At 34.9% G+C, this 22,322-nt stretch overlaps 1 protein-coding gene and 1 pseudogene across 1 annotated transcript; both read right to left on the reverse strand.

Moving 5' to 3' along the window:
* Window positions 1–2,517: 2,517 nt before the first annotated feature.
* Window positions 2,518–2,637, reverse strand: LOC121472411 (annotated as a pseudogene).
* Window positions 2,638–9,300: 6,663 nt separating this feature from the next.
* Window positions 9,301–10,233, reverse strand: LOC121501351 (olfactory receptor 1052-like). Its single transcript, XM_041773313.1, has one exon. It carries the CDS (start codon window positions 10,231–10,233, stop codon window positions 9,301–9,303), a length of 933 nt encoding a protein of 310 aa, XP_041629247.1.
* Between the last annotated feature and the right edge of the window lie 12,089 nt (window positions 10,234–22,322).

Consider the following 22,322-nt stretch of genomic DNA (forward strand, 5'->3'; position numbering starts at 1 on the left):
TATTATTACAACACATTGAAGTGTTGTATTTTAGAAAATAATAACTTCTTTCAAATAAGAGTTATTGAGGGATAATTATGATACAATAAGCAGTATTCATTTCAAGTATATAATTTAATGAGCTTTGACAAATATATACCCGGACCAATTACTACCACAGTCAAAACATAAAATATTTCTATAACCCTCAGAGTATCTTCTTCTCTTTTTAAGAAACTGCCATCTCTGACCTCTAACTGCAAAGAACTGCTGATTAGTTGTACATCTATATTTGTAAAATTTGCTTTTGCAGAGTTTCATACAATTGGGATAGTACAGATTTTTTTGTCTGGATTTCTGTTTGAATCAGGATAATATTTTTAAGAACATTAATATTGTTTTTTTAAGAACATTAATATTGTTACATAAATCTTTAGGTTTTTTTTTTTCTTTCTTTTTTATTGCTTAGTAATATTCCATTGTATGGATATGACACACTTTGCTAATCTACTCATCTGGACATTTGGGCTGTTTGCAATATTTAACTACATTGAATAAAGCTGTTGTAGGGGCATTTGGGTGGCTCAGTTGGTTAAGCATCCAACTCCTGGTCTTGGCTCAGGTCATAATTTCAGGGTCTTGAGTTCGAGTCCTACAATCCTGCATCAGGCTCCCTGCTCCTTGGGGAGTCTGCTTTTCCGACTCCCTCTACTTCTTCCCCACATTCTTTTTCTCTGTCTCTCTGTCTCTCTGTCTCTCTCTCAGATAAATAAATAAATAAATCCTTAAAAAAGATTGTTGTTGCATATACTAGAGTAAAAGTTTTTAATGGGCAGGACTACTCAGGTCACCTGGATATATAACTAACAGTAGAGTGTTCCAATTCATTAACAGGGAATATCTATTTAGATCTCCAATTCCTCTCAGCAATTTTTTTATAGTTTTCATGTCTTTATTGTTAAGTATTGATTTTGTTGTTGTTGTTGAGTTTATTCCGAAATTTTGTACTATTGTCAATAGAATAGTTTATCAATCTTTGAATTATTTGCTATTAATACACAGAAACATTTCATTTTTGTATATTGTTTTTGTCTTTTACATATATAATAATTCCACCTGAGCATGACGAAAATTGTGCTTCTTCCTTTCTTGTTTGAATGACTTTAGCATTTTGTTTTGTATTATTCATTTAGTTTTTATTCATTGTTTTCTTTTGTATTGTTCTTTCATTTCATATCGTTCCTTTATCTCATATTGTTCATTTCTTCCATATGTATTTTTTGCCTCACTTTTGAATTGTTCTAGCTTTCACATATAAGCATGTGTATTTCTGGAACTTATTATTGTGTATTTTTGTGTAGTGTGTGTTATGTGATGGGAATCTTCAGTAAAATCTTTTTTTTAATAATAAATTTATTTTTTATTGGTGTTCAGTTTGCCAACATACAGAATAACACCCAGTGCTCATCCCATCAAGTGCCCCCCTCAGTGCCTGTCCAGTAAAATCTTGAATGGTTTTTTGTTCTTGTGTTTTTCTAATTTTTTTTCAATTTATTTTTTATTTTTATTTTATTCATTTATTTTTTTTTACCAAACATTGGCAGTGTTGTCCATTACTATTTCAGGTTTTATTTTAGTTTATTTTGCTTTGTTCTTAACCTCTTTCTCTTCTCTTCTTCCGTAGGAACTCTACTATGTATCTATTGATATGTTGAATCATGCAACACAAATCTCTGAGGCTGTGTTTATATTCCTTCATTCATTTCATATTTGTTTGCCAAATGGGATGATTTTTAGCTAGCTAGCTCCAAGTTAATTGATTCTTTCTTCTATCTCCTGTTTGTTTTTGGATCTTTCTAGTGGATTTTTCATTTCAGTTATTGCATTTTTAACTAGGGAATTCTAATTTGGTATTTTTATTAATCCTTTTCTTTTTATTGAGATTCTCTATTTGATGAATACTTATTGTAACACTTTCCTTTAATTCTTTATATATTTTTCTTTAGTTATTTGAACACATTATCTAGTTTTTAGTTCAAATTCAATTAGCCAGTATATACGGTACATTGTTAGTTTCAGATGTAGTGTTCAATAAATTTATCAGTTGCATATAACATCTAGAACTCGTACCACATGCTCTCCTTACTGCCTTCATCCAATTACTCCATCCCTCCACCCACTTCCCCTCCAGAAACCCTCAGTTTCTTTCCTATACTTAAGAGTCTTTTATGGTTTGCCTCCCTGTCTGATGATTTCCCATTCAGTTTTCCCTCCCTTCCCCTGTTCTTCCACACTGTTTCTTATATTTCACATAGGAGTGAAACTTATAATAATTGTCTTTCTCTGATTGACTTATTTCACTTAGCATAATATTCTCCAGTTCCATCCATGTCAATGTATATATTGGTAAGTACTCATTCTTACTGATGGCTGAGTAATATTCCATTGCATATGTATATATACCACATCTTCTTTATCCATCCATCTGTTGATGGACATCTGGGCCCTTTCCATGGTTTGGATATTATGGGCCTTGCTGCTATGAACATTGGGGTGTAGGTGCCCCTTTGGATCACTACATTTGGGAATGTAATGGATAAGCCTCGCTTTGGGAAAACCACCTTTGTGATCATGGTATCTCCCCTGCTAGGTAAGTATTAAATATATTATTTATAATAGTGCTTTAAAATCTTTTTCTGCTCTAACATCTGGGTCATTCAGTTTCTACTGACTTCTTCCTCCCACCCTTCACCACTGCTCAAGTCTAATGTATTACATTTATTCTTTTTATTTGTAGGTCTTGTAAATTTCTGTTAAAAGCTATATATTTGGGCAGCCCAGGTGGCTCAGTGGTTTAGCACCACCTTCATCCCAGGGCATGATCCTGGAGACCTGGGATCGAGTCCCAGGTCGGGCTCCCTGCATGGAGCCTGCTTCTTCCTCTGCCTGTGTCTCTGACTCTCTCTCTCCCTGTGTCTCTCATGAATAAATAAATAAAATCTTTTTAAAAAACCCTATATATTTGATATATTTGATACAGTGTTGATACTCTGTATTTTCTAAGTGCAGCTTTATTGAGTACTGACAATTATTTATTCAAAATTGTTGTTCTGAGTAACATCTCCATCAGTATTTTATGAAAGTTGTAGCTGCTTCATCTCTTCACCAGCACTTGATGTTGTATACTCTTTCATTAAAGATTTTTTTCATCTATACCTAGCATGTGGCTCAAACTCACGACCCTGAGATCAAGAGTCACTTTGCTCCACCAGCTGAGCCAGCCTGGGGCCTCTGGTATCCTACACTATTTTTATTGTCATCTCTTTTATAGTTAAATTTCTTTCCCTAGATTAGTAGTAAAGTAGAGCAATTTTCCTATTTTTTCTGGAAGTGGGAGATTTTCAATATTTATTGCATGATGTTCTTATACGTACTTTCACCCCTTCCCTCACCCTTTGTTTTTACTTGTCTTAGTTTTATTGATTTGTAAGATTTCTTTCTTTTTTTTTTTTTTTTTCTGGAGTCTTGGAAGCTTGACTACCCTACGTTCTCCTACAAATGGACCTTGAGAGCTTGTTTGGAGGTTCTAGCAGGGGAGCGCAGCTACTCGTATACCCTTGACCGAAGAACGGTCCTCCTCTATCGGGGATGGTCGTCCTCTTCGACCGAGCGCGCAGCTTCGGGAGGGACGCACATGGAGCGGTGAGGGAGGAAGGGGACACCCGCCTAGCCAGCCAGATCAGCCGAATCAACCCTGGCGATCAATGGGGTGACAGATGTCGCAGCCAGATCGCCCTCACATCCAAGATTATAAGATTTCTTTATAAATTTTGATTACAGTTTCATATCTATGCAGGAAAAATATTTTTGCTGACTTTGTGGTTTACTTTTGCACTCTACAAATATATTTTTAATTATCAATATAAGTCAATGTCCCTTAATTTCTCCTTAATGGTCATAACTTTTTGTGTCTTATTTAAGAAATATTTTGCCTATTAAGGTTTTAGGATGTCTCAATTTATATTATTTATTGTTCTAATGTTTACATTTACTATGTATTATTGATTGACTTCTATTTAAAATAATGCAGCTTGAAATATTAAATACAGTGCACTCTGTTCCTTTTTTTACTTTCTCTATGATAGTAAATCCTTAAAAGATTTAACCCAATTGACCCAACACTGCCTTTTGCATTATTGTTTCCATGCATTTATATTCTATTTATTTTAAATCACCTAATAGAATATTATTATTGTACTGCCAAAATTCAATCACAATTTATAATTACCCACAGATCTCCAATTTACCCTTCCCTTTGCTTTCCGTATTTTCATTGAAGTTAATTTTTGTCTTTTCTTCTGAGCACTTGTTTAAGAATTATATACACACACAAAGACATACACACATATTGTAAAGTGCCCTTACAGTAAGTGTACAATTTATTTCAGATTTCCTTTTTTTATTTATGAGAGAGAGACAGAGAGAGAGAGAGAGAGAGCATGTAGGGGGGAGGGTCAGAGGGAGAGGTAGAAGCAGACTCCCTGTTGAATGGGGAGCCCTATGTGCAGTTTGACTGCAGGACCCTGGGATCATGACCTGAGCTGAAGGCAGATACCTAACTGAGCCACCCAGGTGCCCCAAGTATACAATTTATTTCAATTTTATGTTTATGTACCTGAGCATAACCACCACATAAATCTTAATGAAACAGCTATTTCCAGCATTACAGAATGCTCCTTCATGGCTATATTACCATAACTTAATTTTAGCTGTTGCTAAACCTTACACAACTCTTACATATGAATTTTTTTAAAAATATGGACTTTTGCGTCTGTTTTCCTTTATTGAGCATAACTTTTGTGAAATTATTTACATTATTGTATATCAGTAGCTTTTTAAAAAAAGTACTGTTTGGCCTTCATTTTGTGAATATATCCAAATTTATTAATTTATTATAAAATGGTCTGTTTTTAATTTCTAGTTTGTAATTATAAATATTATGAATAAAAATGCTTAGAACATTATTGTTCATGGATGTTTATTTTTTTTTTAAATTTATGATAGTCAGAGAGAGAGAGAGAGAGAGAGAGGTGCAGAGACACAGGCAGAGGCAGAAGCAGGCTCCATGCACCGGGATCCCGATGTGGGATTCGATCCCAGGTCTCTAGGATTGCGCCCTGGGCCAAAGGCAGGGGCTAAACCGCTGCGCCACCCAGGGATGCCTCATGGATGTTTATGAACATACACTTATATCTGGGAAATATTGGGACATAAGTTAGCCATATATTCAGGTTACCATCAGACAGTTCTAAATGCCTGTACTATTTTCATACACTGTTGGAAATGTGACAGTAATGATATTAAACATTTTAACATATCCTTATTGGCTATTTTGAATGTTTTTCATATACTTTGTTTTCTAATTTTTTCATATTTAGTTGTCTTGTCTTTTATTGACTGGTAGTTCTTTTTCACATATTCTGGATGAATCTTTTGTCAGTACACACTCTATGAATACTTTTCCATAGTTTGTGGCTTGCCTTTTTAATCTTGTAATGGTATATATCCAGGGACAGAAGTCCTCATTTAAAACAGAAGCCTTGGGCAGCCCTGGTGGCGCAGCGGTTTAGTGCCACCTGCAGCTGGGGATGTGATCCTGGAGACTTGGGATCGAGTCCTGTGTAGGGCTCCCTGCATGGAGCCTGTTTCTCCCTCTGCCTGTGTCTCTGCCTCTCTCTCTCTCTCTGAATAAATAAATAAATAAATAAATAAATAATCTTTCAAAAAATAAAACAGAAACTTCACTGAGTGTTGTATATATAAGCAACTGGAATATAAATAAAACTTTGGAGGAAGAAAGAATAAATAAAAAAAAAGATCTATTCTTCCACTGTTATTTTTATTTTATTATTTGTATATCCCTATTAAGAAATGTTTGTCCATTTTGATGTCATGAAGACAGACTTATGTTTATCTCTAGAGACTCTATTTTTTTTTTCGTCTTTCACACATATACTTCTATGGTCCATCTTAAATCAATCTTTGTATATGGTGTGAGTTAAAGTTAAGGTTTATAGCTCTTCCTACTCTTTTTTACCCTTATTAAAAATAATTTCTAGTTCTTTATATGTGATTACAGATTCACAGAAAATGAAGAAGATATTACTTTCCACCAGGGAAGGCTTCACTCTTTCTAAAAAGGCATAACAGATGATAGGTTAAATTAATTCAATTATTATTGGGGTTTGTTCTGGGCTGTATTAAAGTTATATCTCATTTTTTTCTGTCTTGTCCTTGTTTGGCTGTAGATTTCCCAAGATATTGATTAAGAAGTGAGCCTCTCTCTCCCTAGCTCTTAAACACTGCAGAAAATTCAGTTTTAACTCTGGTGGTGTGAACTTAGCCACCCTGCCCTATTCAGGCATATCATGGAGATATGGTGGGTTCAGTTCCAGAATATTGCAAGAAAGTGAATATTGCAATAAAGTGAGTTGAATGAGCTTTTTGGTTTCCCAGTGCATATAAAAGTTATGTTTATATTATGCTATAATCTATTAAGTGTGCAATAGCATTCTGTCTAAAAATGTCAGTGTGCATACCTTAGTTTAAAAATACTTTACTTTTTTAAAGATTTTATTTACTTGAGAGACAGAGACAGAGATAGCAAGAGAGAACATGAGTGGAGAGAGAGGGAGAAGGAGAAGCAGACTCCTCGCTGAGCAGGGAGCCCAATTTGGAACTTGGTCCCAGGATCCTGAGATCATGACCTGAAATGAAGACAGATGCTCAACAGACTGAGCCACTCAGGTGCTCCTAAAATTACTTTATTACTACCAAACCCTAACCATCATCTGAGCTTTCAGCGAGTCATCATCATTGATCATGGGTCATTGTAACAAATAGCTTAATAATGAAACAGTTTGAAATATTGCAAGAATTACCAAAATGTGATAAATATACAATGCAAGCAAATGCTGTTGGAGAAGTGGTGCTGATCGCCTTGCTTGATGCAGAGCTGCCATGAACTTTCAACTTGTAGAAAACATAGTAGCTGTGAAGTTAAATAAAGTGAAGCATAGTAAAAGGAGGTGTGTCTGCACGTCTTGAAATTGTAGCCATATCTTGAGGGGGCAGTCAGCCTTGTAATTGATTAAGGCCTCTAATGTCTGCTGGGAACTTGTCAACCAAGCATGTAAAGACAGACAAAATTCACTCTCTCTCCAGATTCCATCTTAATCTGCAAAATCTGAATCATTTTGTACTCCAGAAAGAAAACTCTAACCTTTTTTGCCTGACCAAAATCTAGCAAATGTTTTGGGCAGGAATTCCACATTACATTTGCTGCTAGCTCTTCCTTCTAGCAGGATTTAGTGTCTTCTAAGTACAGCTGGGGAGTGCGAGACTTCAATCTATGCCTGTACTCCGGAACCATGGCTTTCTTGCACTCTCCACCTTCCATCTCATTCAATTTCCTGTTGGGGGTTAAAGCAGCTGTGTGTTTAAGTTCCTATATAATCCAGTTCATCTTGTTAGGCTGCCTAACTGCCAAAAGGACTACTGTTTTCTTTTCCTCCAGAACAGTTAAAGGGCACAGGAGCCCCTGCTTTTGATATACTGAAACCTTTACTATTTGTTTTGTTTTGGACAATACCAAATGTTCCTCTGTGTTTTTCAGAAATTTTTTATTTATTTATTTATTTATTTATTTATTTATTTTAAAGGGTATGAGGCAGAAGGAGAGGGAATCTTAAGAGAATCTTAAGCAGGCTCCATGCTCAGCACAGAGCCCAACACAGGGCTCAATCTCATGACCCTGAGATCATGACTTGAGCCAAAGTCAAGAGTCAGATGCTTAACCAGCTGAGCCACCCAGGTGTCCCCAGAATTTCTCCATTTAAATCTGTCTATTAATCTCTCTATCTATCATCTATCTATCTATCATCTATCTATCTATCATCATCTATCTATCATCTACCATCTATCTAGTTTGCTGTGTGTCTATACTTCTGTTTATTTGTTTATCTGGTCTTCAGGCCTCTTCAGACACAGAATATGGCTAATACCCTGAGAGGGAATGCAACTATGTGTGGTGAAACCTGCAAAATATCTGCCTGACCCTCTCCTGAGTCTTCTGAATCCTCTCCAGAGCCCTCCATGCAAGACGACCCTGCATTGTCAAGTGTGCCCTGAATCAGTGAGACTAAGTCTGCTTACATATCCAAGTTCACCCCTCTCTGAAACCTATACTACTACAACTCTCTTCTCTTCAATAGTTACTCACTTTACTTAACAGATAATGTGTTATCTTATCTTGCTTTTCTTGTTTTTTTTTTTTTTGCATAGATGCTGTTTTGATCACAAGTTGTTCCATCCACAAGTAAAAGTGCATATTTTCCTAACTTTTTTATTTTGAAACATTTCAAACTTATAGTACAGATTCAAGAATAAGACCGATTTTCAAGAATATTTAAATGATCTCTCTTATGTTCCTTACCTATAGATACTAACTGTAATTGATTAATTGATTTATCAGTCTCTCTATCCCTATTTTACTATGTCTATGTATGTATGAGTGTGTATATGCCCATTTCGTATACATATATTTCCTTAAAATAGTAATGACATAATATTATTTTATATTATGCATCACAAAATCATGCTTCCCAAAAGTTTGAGATATAACACTAGGTAATACATTCATCTTCACACAATACTTTGCAAACTTATTTACCATATCTCTTCATTACCTGTTCCCCTAACAGCTTTTGCCCCATATATTATCTTAAATCTCTTTACTTTTGAATCTCACAGAGTAACTGGTACAAGTAAAAGGACTAAACAGAAGTGAGTTGAATGAATAAACTATAACTAATGACAGTTATTTTCTTCTATAGCTATTTTTCTAAGATAACATTAAGATACACAATTTAAACATAAAAATGGAGATATATGTCATTACTTGGATGACAGCATTTTTGGAACAACAAAAAACGGTCTGATCCAAGAAAATCATTCCAAGAAACTATTACATTTTTTTCTCTGAGATAAGAATGCCTTTGATAAATTATAAATTCCTATCATTGGAGGGTTCTTTTCATTTGAATCAATGTCAGAGTCTTTTAACTGTGTGGTGCATTCTATCAGAGCTTAGCATCAGAATTTGTTTAAAAAATGTACTAGCTCTTGAGAGAATGAACATGTTAAATCATAAGAACAGTGAATATGGTAAAATAGAATGAATTTACATTTTCATGTCAAACTCAACACTCATGTATGTCTTCAAATTCATGAGACTACCTTGATTATAGTTTTGTTGGTGTTTTAAGTTCTCTTCCACCATATGGACCTCCTGGCTGCATCTTTTACATCCTTATTTCGTAGGCTATAAATCAATGGGTTTAGCATGGGGATCACCAATGTATAAAACACAGCAGAGACCTTCTCCTGTTCCAGGGAATACTGAGAACTTGGCTGGATGTAACTAAAGGTCACAGACCCATAGAATAATGTCACAGCAGTCAGATGAGAGGCACAAGTAGAGAAGGCTTTGCGCCTCCCCTCAGCCGAGCGGATTCTCTGGATGGCCATGATAATGCACGTATAAGAGACCATAATTATAGTGAAAGTGAACATTGCAATGACCCCAGAGAATATTAAAAGCAGCATCTCATTGTTGTGGGCATCAGAACAAGAGAGTCTCAGAAGAGGGGGAATGTCACAGAAATAATGATTCACAATGTTAGGACCACAGAAGTCCAGTTTGAGCAAACCTATTGTATGTGTCAGTGAGTTAATGAGCCCACCCAAGTAAGATGCAAGGACCATCTGAATACAAACTCTTTGGGTCATTATGACTCTATACAACAAAGGATTAGCTATTGCCACATAGCGGTCATAAGCCATCATAGACAGGAGGATGCCTTCTGTGGTTACATATACTGCAAAAAAGAAACTCTGTAGAACACAACCAGAAAATGTGCTGGACTTGTGTTTCGATAGGAAATTGACCAACATCTTTGGAGCAAAGACAGTAGAGTAGCAGATATCACAAAAAGAGAGGTTGCTAAGGAAGAAGTACATAGGAGTATGAAGTTGGGCATTTAACCAGATCAACATAATCATGCCCCAGTTACCTGCCAGAGTGGTGAAGTAAATAAGGGTGAAAAGCAAAAAAAGAGGGATCTGCAAATTAGGGTTTTCTGTTAAACCTACCAGAAAGAATTCCTTCACCCCTGTATGGTTCCAACCTGCCATTCATTCAGGTTTATATAGGTTTTCAGTTGCAGAACAAGACGATATCACTCAGATGAAAAAGATACATGTATAATTCCCTCCATGATCCAGTATCCATAATAGTATTGGGGCTTTTATGTTTATGCTGTATTTGGTTGAAGAAAATAAATTGACTTTAGCAGTGGGCCATATGTATATTAGGCAACCCATCTATACTGACTCAAATTTTCAGAACTAGAAATCATTTTATTCCCTGTTTCTCAATTTCCACATCATAAATATTGAGAGGAGGAAACTCTTTTAGATCAACAAAGTATTAATTGATAAAATTGACAGTCAAACACAAATATTCCTCATATCAGACCTCTGATTCATTCTAAGACATACACAAGTTCCCTGCTTACATGGGCTACACACTCTGGCTCCTTGTAATAAAAATTATCTCCTTATCCTCTAGCCAAACTGTTCCTACTTTTCAACAGCTAGTTAACTCATGGTGCTGACTTTCATAATATGCAACCCCTTTCCTTTCTAAATCTCAAACATTGGAACTTTTTTGTCTCACCTTTTGCTCAGATTCTGGAGTCAGAAGATCAATGACCATGTCCTCCATAAGAGCTGAACTGAGAAGAAGAGGTAGAACAATCTTTCTTCATCCAATATTGTTAGGGCCAATAAAAAAATAGCAGTACATTTTAATTTAAAAATCCTTCCCTTTTGCATCTTTGGATCACTTCACCTTTGCATCTTTCATTTTTTATCACCATTAAAACAAAACCCTACAAAAGCCAATGTTGGGAAGCAGAATGTGAGGATGAGGTACTGAAACTATATCAATCAGATATTTCTGCTTTCAAAAATGGAGACTATCACTTAGTTGCACTTGTTTTTTGACATGATATAATGCTAATTCAATAATATTTATGGTTAAATATTAAAACAAATTGTACTTTCCTTACATTCAGTGGGTGTTATTACTGCTTTATGTCAAGAAATGTCATATTTGCTAGAAATGAAGCAGTGAACAAGAAACATGTCATCCATTATTAGAGAAATCAACATGCATGTATATATATAGTATATCCCCTCCTAACAAGTGCTATGAAGAAAAATAAAGAAGGGAGGTGAATAGAAAGAGATGTAGGTACTATATTATATAGCATATTATAATCTGTATTGCCACTCTAACCAGTTACCAAAAATTGGTGGCTTAGACCAACAAACATGCATCTTAAGCAAGTAAGCAAGGCACTGTGTGAGGCATGAGCTCTTGAGGATTGTGCACCCATGGAATTTGATGTCTGCTGAGGTCAGGATAAGGATGAGCTTCCGACGCGATCTTTCGGGTATTGCTAAATCAAAAGCAAAACCTTCATTCTGTGAGTATAGTCTCATCCCTTATCAAATGAAGTTATAAACTAGATCCTATTTGTATTTCAGATCAGTGGCCTTGGTAAGCATAGTGAATCCAGGTCCAACTGTATCAAGGCAAAGAAGGAATGATGTGTGGAAAGTACCAGCATTTTTTTTCTGTCAATACCAGATTGTAAAATGTAAAGTCACATTTTAAACCTGAATAAACTGAACCTAATACAAAAATAGAAACAAGAATAAAAAAAAAAAAACATTGGAGGTGAAAAGCCATTTGTGTATGTTTCTTAGTGGTGATCTTTTTCTCCTGCAAGGCTTTTTAATGAAACGGGAACCTCTCATTCCTGGAGTATAGTAGAATGAAGGCTTAGTTTCACTGGAGCTCAGCCCTGATTTGCTGTAGATTTTGCCTGTTACAAGAAACTGTAAAAAGGAACCAATACAGAAGATTTTGTATAATTTTGCCATTTATCATTTAGAGAAAGAGAAGGAAAAAATGGATTTCCTCCCAGTTTGGCAGGCATAAGGCTTCACATAGTACATGAACTGATATATGATACTGATGGGCACGTGTCAAGACCACAGCACAGAAAAACAGAAAGTGTGTGCTGGAGTAAAGGGAGGAAGGAGAAACCTAAATGTGAGCTCAATAAGTTCATGTAAAGATTCCGAGCAACAGGGGATCCCTGGGTGGCTCAGCGGTTTAGCGCCTGCCTTCCACCCAGGGTGTGATGCAGGAGTCCCGGGATGGAGTCCTGCATCGGGCTCCCTGCGTGGAGCCTGCTTCTCCCTCTGCCTCTCTCTCTCTTTCTCTCTGTCTCTTTTTCTCTCTCTCTGTGTCTATCATGAATAAATGAATAAAATCTTAGAAAAAAAAGATTTCTAGCAACAACTTTGTCGACTGAACTCATAATAAAAAACTATAAATAGAGAAAAGTGTTACCAAAAATTTAAATATGATTTGCTCACATGCTGGTTAGAATTATAACTAGAACAGAGATTTATTCTGTCATTAATGCAGGGCTTTTCCCATCACTCAGTGTTGTCCTCCTGATAAAATGAGAGACTACTTTAAAATACTAGCAGTAGGAGTGTTCTGAACATAGTGTTCTAAAACACTGAAAACATTTTATAACCAATGTCATGATCAGATTTCACTACCTTTCAGAATAATATCTTGAAATGGTAAGACAAAATAAGGACACTTTTTGTTTAAAAACATATGTTTGTTTAAAAACATTTTCTTTCTCTGAGGTTTTTCATTTATGGCTCCAAAGAGACATTAGAAAATATATAATCATCAGAGACACAGTTAGTGATAGGCATATGGGTGAGAGAAATCGCAAAGTTGAAAGCATTTTTCATTATGATAAGACAAGGAATCCAGCCAAATGCCTATCCGATGAATTAATGATTCTTAAAATAATGGGCTTTCCATACAATGGGTGCATTGTTGTTAATTTAAATGAAAATATCTCACTATTTGCTTTTGTGGAGCTTTACTGACAAAGTATTATTTTTATGCATTTATAAATAAATTTGTTATAAAATATTGCATGTAAATATTAGTTCTTTTACTGTTCATGTTATTAAATATATACAAATAAATATAGAACTGAGGAAATATGATATGAAATATTATTAGATGTTTAAATTCACATTTCTATAACTTCATAAATATATACATGTCCTTATAATTTGAAATGAAATATACTGAATGATTTATGACTAAAAATTGCTTATAAGACAAAGGAAGCAAAAATTGGATGACACACAAAAAATAAAAAATAATAATCACAAATAAAGATGTAAAAAATTTACCAGCAACAACCTTGTCATACCGAGAGACCGAGAGATTATAGCTTGGATAGTCTGATTTAAAAACAATACATACAAACTCAAGGAAAATAGAAACTAATTATTAAAATATTATTGGAATTATAAAATAAAATTATATCTAAAATATTTCTAAAATATTGTATAGATGTGAAAGAAATGGTTTTCCTTATGATATAGTTAAAATACATTATAATTCTTAGATATTCTATCTTAAAGAATTTTTTATAATTGGACAAGTAGCCTTAAGTTACTATATAAATCAAATATTAAATACTGTAAGCACACATGCATACACGAAAATATTGAAAATACTGCCCCTTTTCCCATAAAATGAGAAACTTTGAAACCTTTGAAATTTAAATAACCCACAAGTTAGGACATTGTTTTCTGGCTCTTTGGGAATAATACTGAAATCATACAGCTGTTAACATATTCTTCTAGTGTGAGGAGATAGGAAATATTAAAAGTTTTAAATAAACCTACATTACCACTTCTTAAATATATTCACAACAAAACGAAGTCCAGAGTTAAAATATCTAGTGAAGAAGACCAGGTTTTCATGATTCTTAAAAGACTAAATGCTGAGAGTAGAGATTTTTTAATGTTTGGTTATTTTCTTTTGGGGACACGAACTGTAGCTCATGTGTAGATGTGAATCTCAGATGTCCACAGTTTGGATCGTTAGCATTCTTTCTGGTCTCTGGAGGTTGGAACTAATCATGCCCCTGCAGCTCTCTTCAAACACCATTCACTAGGTGCCTCTGCTTTCACTTTGATAAAATGCACTTCCTTTCATAAATAAAACATTCACACATCTTGGGGTAAAGGCACAAAATAGAGACTAAATGCAATGCAGGGACAAAAGAAATGTGTTCCAATTACATATATGCTACTCAGACAAATGTTCAAATGTTCTAATGATGAAACAGTTGAGATTGTCTTTTATTCCTGTGAAATGGGGATATTCACACGTGTTATATCAACCTCATTGGTTCATTATGAAATTGATATAAATTAATACATGACATCATACTTTCCAAACTTTAACAGTAATTTACATTAAATTTTTCTGAGATTTTACACACATACACATACACATAGAAGTAACTGAATTGTATACTCTCTTTTTGGTTTATTTATGTAAAAATACATGCTTTTCTTTTTTCTAATAATTCAACAGACATCACAGAGCTGTGGATTATGTCTTATATTCTTTTGTAGCTTCCATGTTCCCAAGGTGGTAGTAGACACATGAGAAACTGTGGAGATTTTACATATATTTCACATAGCTTTATTAGCTTTTTGCATAATTTTATATTGGCTCTTTTTAATCATACAAATAATATATTTATTATTGTGTGTTTGGGAGAGGATGGCAGATGATTTTGTTAAGATGTGTTGTTAATTTTAACATGAAAGCAGAGTAAGTTACAATATATGAAAATAAAATAGTGAAATCATGTCAATCCAAATATTGTACAAAAATAAAAAAATTACATGCAGTTGTGAAAATTCCAATAAGACAACATTAGATTGTCTTTAGATACAAATTAGAAGATATTGCCATGTAATAAGAGAAAAGATTTTCAGAAACCAACAAAACAGTAAATGAAGGAATGGAGTTAGCTACATAATGAAACTGGATTGAAAATTAGAAGTAGGGAAAAAAAGGAATATGGTTAAATATAGTCAAATTAATGGCACATGCTCTAGCACCAACTGGATCACAGTTTGTGAAGTTGTTGCTACAATAACTCAAACAAGGGATCAGTGTCAATGACAAGAAGACAAGCCTATATGCTGGCCAAAAATATCTTGGCTGATATACAACCTAAGTTTTCTGAAATGGAATCTGATTTTCCTGAGACGGGTTACTTGCATCAAAAATGGAGAAGTATTTTGGATCCTGGGAAGGTTAGATTTATTATAGAAATGATAAAATTAAATTCATAAAACAGAGTTTAAGAGAACTTGTTATATTATCATATAACTTGTTATATTATGTATATATATAATCATATATCTATATATGATTATATATATATCAATATATATTATATATATATTATATTTGTGAACCAAATTCAAATACATAATCAGAAACTGACTTAGAACTGGGTTTTTTGTTGAAAATTGAAGAGAATGTTAATATGATTTTATTATTTTTTAAAATATTTTTTATTTATTTATTCATGAGAGATGCAGAGAAAGAGGCAGAGACATGGGCAGAGAGAGAAGCAGGATCCCCGTGGGGACTGCGATGCAGGCTCCATTCCAGGACCTTGGGTCACGACCTGAGCCAAAGGCAGATGCTCAACCACTGAGCTGCCCAGGTATCCCAGTATGATTTTAAACATTATAAAAATAATACAACAATTTGGAATTCACCATATTTATATATTCATTATTAAAATATAAAGCATTTATATTCTTGTGTTGATTTCATTTATTAACCTAATAATCTTAAGGAAATAAAAAGAAATCTATAAATTCAATTTAAAATATAAAGAGTTTAATTAAATAAGATTACATATTGTAGCAACTTTTAAGAGCCCTTAGAAAAGTGATTGTTAAAAAAAAGAAAAGTGATTGTTGTAATTTACTAGTTATACAATTAGACCACCCTGTTTCACAATAGAATCAAAATGTAAGGAAAAAAGATGATTTTTATACTTATTACAGCAAAATATTGCTTATTAAATAAAAAAGCCTCGGTGTCCATGGAAAGATGAATGGATAAAGATGTGGTCTATGTATACAATGGAATATTACTCAGCCATTAGAAACGACAAATACCCACTATTTGCTTCATCGTGGAGGGACCTGGAGGGTATTATGCTGAGTGAAATAAGTCATTCAGAAAAAGACAAACAGTATATGGTCTCATTCATTTGGGTAATATAAAAATTAGCAAAAAGTAATAAAGGGGAAAGGAGAGAAAATGAGTGAAAATATCAGTGAGGGTGACAAAACATGAGAGACACCTAACTCTGGGAAATGAACAAAGGGTAGTGGAAGGGGAAGTGGGCAGGGGGTTGGGGTGACTGGGTGATGGGCCATGAGGGGGCACTTGGCGGAGGAGCACTGGGTGTTATGCTAAATGTTGACAATTTGAACTCTAGTAAAAAAAATTAAAATAAAATTAGAAAAAATGAAAAAAAAATAAAACAGAAAATTAGTAGTACATAGTCTTTTTGTATGTAAAAATGGTTCTTGAAGCTAACAAATAACTCACATTTCAAGAAATAGATGGGGAATAATTTGCTCAATATTCCAAAAACAAAATCACTTTTCACATTAGTTAATTTCCAGCTTTTTAGATAAGTGATATTTGAAGTCTGATACGTTGATAACTTATCAGTATATTAATTGCTAATTACACACTGAAAACTTCATTATATTCAAATTCTTACGTATCATGGAACTCTGGTGACATTGGATTAAAAAAAATACCTTTCTATATTTACCAATGAAATACAGTAGTAAACAACAAAGAAAGAAAGGAGGAAAGAGAGGGAAGAAGGAAGGGAAGAAAGAAAGGATGGAGGAAGGATGGGAGGGAGGAAGAGGTGGAGAGATAGTGCTAGGAGAGGAGGAGAGAGAATATCCATATGACTTTAAATATAAATTGTAAAAAAAAATAGATAGCCTAGGACAGACATTAGGATTTCCATCATTATTTTAAAAGCTTTTATAATTTCACTTTCATAGTGCAAAGTTCAATCATATAAAGAATAGATCTGTTATCAGGGTAAGAATTGGAAATTGAAAATTTTAAGAAGAATTGTTAGAATACCATTCTTAGAATATACTAGGCATTCTTCAACCCCTAGACATATGTCTGGCAAACACTACAATTTATCCCCTTTCACATTCAACATCACAGACATTCTTTAACCTTATTTTATAGATATAGGTTAGATTTTATGTCAATGTACAAGCCTTTTTATCAGAGAATCCCATAGTCAAATTTTTTCTATGTCTTTCTCTAGCAGTGCCTAACAGAATGCCTGGTATATTGAATTGTACAATAACCATTAGTGGGAAAACTGAATATATTTTATATTATTCTACTTACCATCTTTACAGTTTGGGGTAAAAATAAATAATATTTGTAAAAATTATAAAATATCAAGGGGTTGATTAAGATATTTGTGCATGTGTGAATAACTAAAGATGCCAGATATAAATGAATAACTGAGTTGCATTCCAGAATAATCAATAAAACCTTGCACTACAAGCAGAATAATCACCAATAGCCAATCCTCTATAAATGTCAGCACTCATACTGATCATAGTGGCTGACATAAAATCTGTGAAAATATATTCACTAGTGAAATGGGAAGCAAGGCTTGTTTTTTTTTTAAATTTTTTTTTAATTTTTTTATTTATTTATGATAGTCACAGAGAGAGAGAGAGAGGCAGAGACACAGGCAGAGGGAGAAGCAGGCTCCATGCACCGGGAGCCTGATGTGGGATTCGATCCCGGGTCTCCAGGATCGCGCCCTGGGCCAAAGGCAGGCGCCAAACCGCTGTGCCACCCAGGGATCCCCGGAAGCAAGGCTTGTTAATATAAAAAGCTAACACAGACGGGCTATTCCTCAGAAATGATAGATAAGAATTAACTTATTCAAGAGTGGTTCCTTACAGGTTATCCTCTTGCAAAGTTGCATGGAAATCAGGTACAGATCAATATGAAGACAGTAAAGGAAGATGCTGAGGTGAAGAAGCAGTGAAGCCACATGTCATAAAACTTCAACATCAGCAATTGGACTGCATCCCCCTGTTTAAACCAGGAAAGATGGTGTTTCCTTAACTATGAAGCCTGAGCTAAAAGATTAGACTTCAGTCCAACGTCTTGTATTTGCACTTATGATGTTTGGACCAGAGGTTCTTGAACTTCATCAAGTCATGGGAAGGGCTGATGCTTCGCAACATATGAATGTTGAGGCGACATCTTTGGGTGGCTGTTATTCTGCTTACCACACTCATCCATATGAAAACAGTTCCTCTGGTCACTGGAAGAAATTTCCAAGTAAAATTGCCTAGTTTTACACTGTAGTCTCCGATTTTAGCCTTGTTATATATTTGTTTTCATGATGGAGATATCAACTCTGGGTTGGTTGATTCATATGACACCTTATATACTGGAATATTTGTCCTGAAAAAGCTAATCTTTCTGTATGGATAAATGTCTACCCCTGTCAGCCTCATGTGAACCTGGCCTGTACCCTGGGGCTTGTCACTTAACCAACCTCATTTTTCCATATATCTTCCATGACCTACAATTCAATCATACTTTGGCTTGGATATTAAGGAGCAGTGATTCTCAGGTATCTGAGAAGTATAAAAGATCTAACTACTACTTCAATGGTGGTCTTTCTATTGGATGAAGGTAAGTGAGCTGACAAAATCAACTCAAGTCTACCAGTCAGGCTATGCCAAATGATCAAGAAGACCACCCAATTTGGGGGACAAGTGAATTAGACCAGAATGTTTGGCTTGACAAATAAGCAGCCAAGAACATATATGCATCCTGGTTCATACTTGTATCACATATAGATCAACATCAGCAGACTTCTAAATTGGGAAAAAAACCTAGATGATCATCTAAAGTGCACCATCACTGTCTTTGGATATCCCCTCTTGGAGGAGTCTTAGATAGTGGGCTCCTGGTTTAGTAAAAGGCTTCAGGTGTCACCATATTTTTGTTTGTTATGTTCACAGTCCTAAATGTACATATTTGCTCCTGCAGTAATGTCAGGGATTCTGTCAACAACACTTTTTAGTGGAAATGGAAAGGATCACTGATGTAATAAGGTAGAAATCATGGAAGCCACCATTTTGGATAGGAAAGAAAGAATTGGGGTTAAGCTAATTTGTTCCAAACTAATTCTTTACTGGCTACCCACTTGTATGCCTCTATGAAAAATATATAGGGTTGAGAAATTAAGGAAATCAACTATGATGCAATGCTGTGGTGGATTAAAGATGGATGGTGGATTCATTGACACACCACCCCTTGAATCTGGGGTCACCTTCATTACTTACTTCTCAATAGAAGACAAAAGGTGTGATGTTCTGGGAGTTCTGAGGCTAGGACATGAGAAACTAGAATATCTGCCTTAGTTTTTTTTTGTAACACTTGCTCTTGGGTTATCCTGAGGCCATCTTATTGAAGAGAACACTTGGAGAGACCAAAGGAGAATCCATAAGACTGCACAAAAAAGAGATGGGCTGTCAACCTTCAGCTATTCCAGTCCCAGCTATTTGAGTGACCCCAAATGAGACACCAGATATTGGGGAACAGGAAGACGACCCCTGTCTAGCCCCTCCCATATAGTAAATTCCTGAGCAAAATGAATCGTCATTTTTTAACCACTAAGTTTGTGGCAGAGCAATATGCAACCAGAACAAATGCTGAGGTGGCAACTCAGGTCACATAACCTGGCATTATTTTTACAGTTCACCTGAAAGGTTTGGATTCCAGCTCTTGCTCACCCAGATATGTGGTGGTGCCCCTTTGTGATAATGCCAGGATTTCATCTTCTTTCATGGTCTCAATTGTAAAGCTTGTTTTTCAGCCTCAAAATCAATCTTTAAGAGAAGCTGGTGCTCTCCCAACTAGTGAATTTTGAGTTTGTAGAAAAGGGCTAAAACAGGGTTTGACCATGACATATGGCTATTAGACCCTATCTTCTGAGAAGAAGAAGGAGGGATGGTTGTTCCCCTAAGAATAAACGTTAAAAGCCACATATCCTGCTTCTCAACAAAGATGACTGATCCAGCCAGATTATAATATATTATCTCAGAATGGGTTAAACACTGATGAGAACAGTATTCTTGATGTTGCTTCCATCTTTGATGAGGGATGACACCAGGAGGTGGTGTCAGGTAATTTTTCTTTAGTTTGCTCAAGAACACCTAAAACAAAAATGATAATTATGTGGTACCTAAGATCCTTTACCATCTTATAGGGGGAAAATGGTGTATTATGATAAAATCTTGGTTTTTATAAACAAGGATAACTATGTTTATATAACAAGGCAATGGGGCATATAAATACTTAATTAGAACTAATAACAACATATCAATTATAAATTATGGTATGTCCTTACCATAGTTAGAAGCTGACTAAGAGAAAGTATGGATTCTCAATTAATACCCCTGGTCTGTATCAACTTGGTAAATATCTCATGTGTTTCAAGAAAATTTGTTTTAAGAAAATATTTTGTATTTATTTCTGAGAAAAAAATTACTTATGAATGTATTCTTTTGACGATATCTTTTAAATATGATTGACAATTTTTTTGTTTCATGTCCCTAGAAAAAAATGGTATTTTTCATCTCCTGCCATGAAATTCACTTGTCCCTGACCTCCAGTGCTCAGTGTAAGGGTAATAAAGATGTAGAATTGTCACATAGACTTATTTCTGACATGAATAGAGAGATCTGCATTAAAATGCAGATATTATTATGGAGGGAACATCATTTTGGTACTTTAAGTTTGTATACTGCATTGATTTCTTGTAATATAATGAAACATAATATAGCTTCTATGGGAACATTGTTTCTCACCATAGTCAGAAGCAGAAAAATAAATGTCATAAGCTGCAATGACCACACATACCATACTTTATTATAATTTTTTCTCAACTGTAGCCTACTTCTTAATACATATTCACCAACTTTAAATTTATATGCATACTTTACTAAAAGTATGTAAATTTCTCTGTTTATGCATATTATCAAAGTGGATCTTAGAAATAAATCAAAATTGGGGAAATGATGCAGAACAAAACAAAATCACACCTGAGAGTTTCTTACCAGAATTATTATTCTGATATATTCAGTCAGTAACCTCATGCTAATGGGTTTCACTTGGTTTCCGGACAAATATATAGTCTTGAGTAAGCTCAGTGGTTCTCACTCAGGGCTAATTTTGTCTCCAGAGAGACATTGGCAATGTTTGGATACATTCGGTTGTCCTGGATAGGAAGGATGCTACTGGCATCTAGTGAATAGCGACCAAGGATGCTGCTAAATGCCCTAAACTGTACAGAGTAGGCTTCTCTTACTCCCCAATAAAGAAATATTGGCCCAAAATGTCAATAGTGCTACTTTTAGGAACTCTGAATTAGATATATTCTTAACATTTTTATAGTTTACAAATACACTGTAGTTAAAACATGGGCAGAAGACATGAATTGACAGTTTTTCAAAGAAGATACACAAATGGCCAACAGACACATGAAAAGATGTTGAACATCCCTGGTCATCAGGGAAATACAAATCAAAACGACCATGAGATCACCTGATACTGTCAGAATATCTAAAATCAACAATACAAGTATCAACAGGTGCTGATAGGGATGTAGAGAAAGTAAAGGCATCTTACACTATTGTTGAAAGTGCAAACTAGAGCAGCTACTTTGGAAAACAGTATGGAGTTTTCTCAAAAAGTTAAAAATATGAAATATTACCATTTGCAACAACATGGATGGAGATAGAGACTATTGTGCTAAGTGAAATAAGTCAGTGAGAGAAAGACAAGTACGATATGATTTCACTTGTATGTAGAATTTACAAAACAAAACAAGGGACGTCTGGGTGGCAGTGGTTGAGCATCTGCCTTCAGAGCAGGTGGTGATCTGGGCGTCCTGGGATCCAGTTCTGCATCAGCCTCCCACAGGGAGCCTGCTTCTCCCTCTGCCTATGTCTCTGCCTCTCTGTGTCTCTTATGAATAAATAAATAAAATCTTAAAAAAAGAAATGCCTAGTCTCTTCTGGGAATCAAAACTTTGCTGATTCTTAAAATCAAATAGTAATATAATATTAAAAAATAATAAACAGGGATCCCTGGGTGGCGCAGCGGTTTGGCGCCTGCCTTTGGCCCAGGG

Source organism: Vulpes lagopus, chromosome 11 (genome assembly GCF_018345385.1).
Source record: "Vulpes lagopus strain Blue_001 chromosome 11, ASM1834538v1, whole genome shotgun sequence".
Taxonomy (NCBI): domain Eukaryota; kingdom Metazoa; phylum Chordata; class Mammalia; order Carnivora; family Canidae; genus Vulpes; species Vulpes lagopus.

Coding starts and splice junctions, on each gene's coding strand:
- LOC121501351 (XM_041773313.1), bottom strand. CDS start 10,233: ATGGCAGGTTGGAACCATACAGGGGTGAAGGAATTCTTTCTGGTAGGT.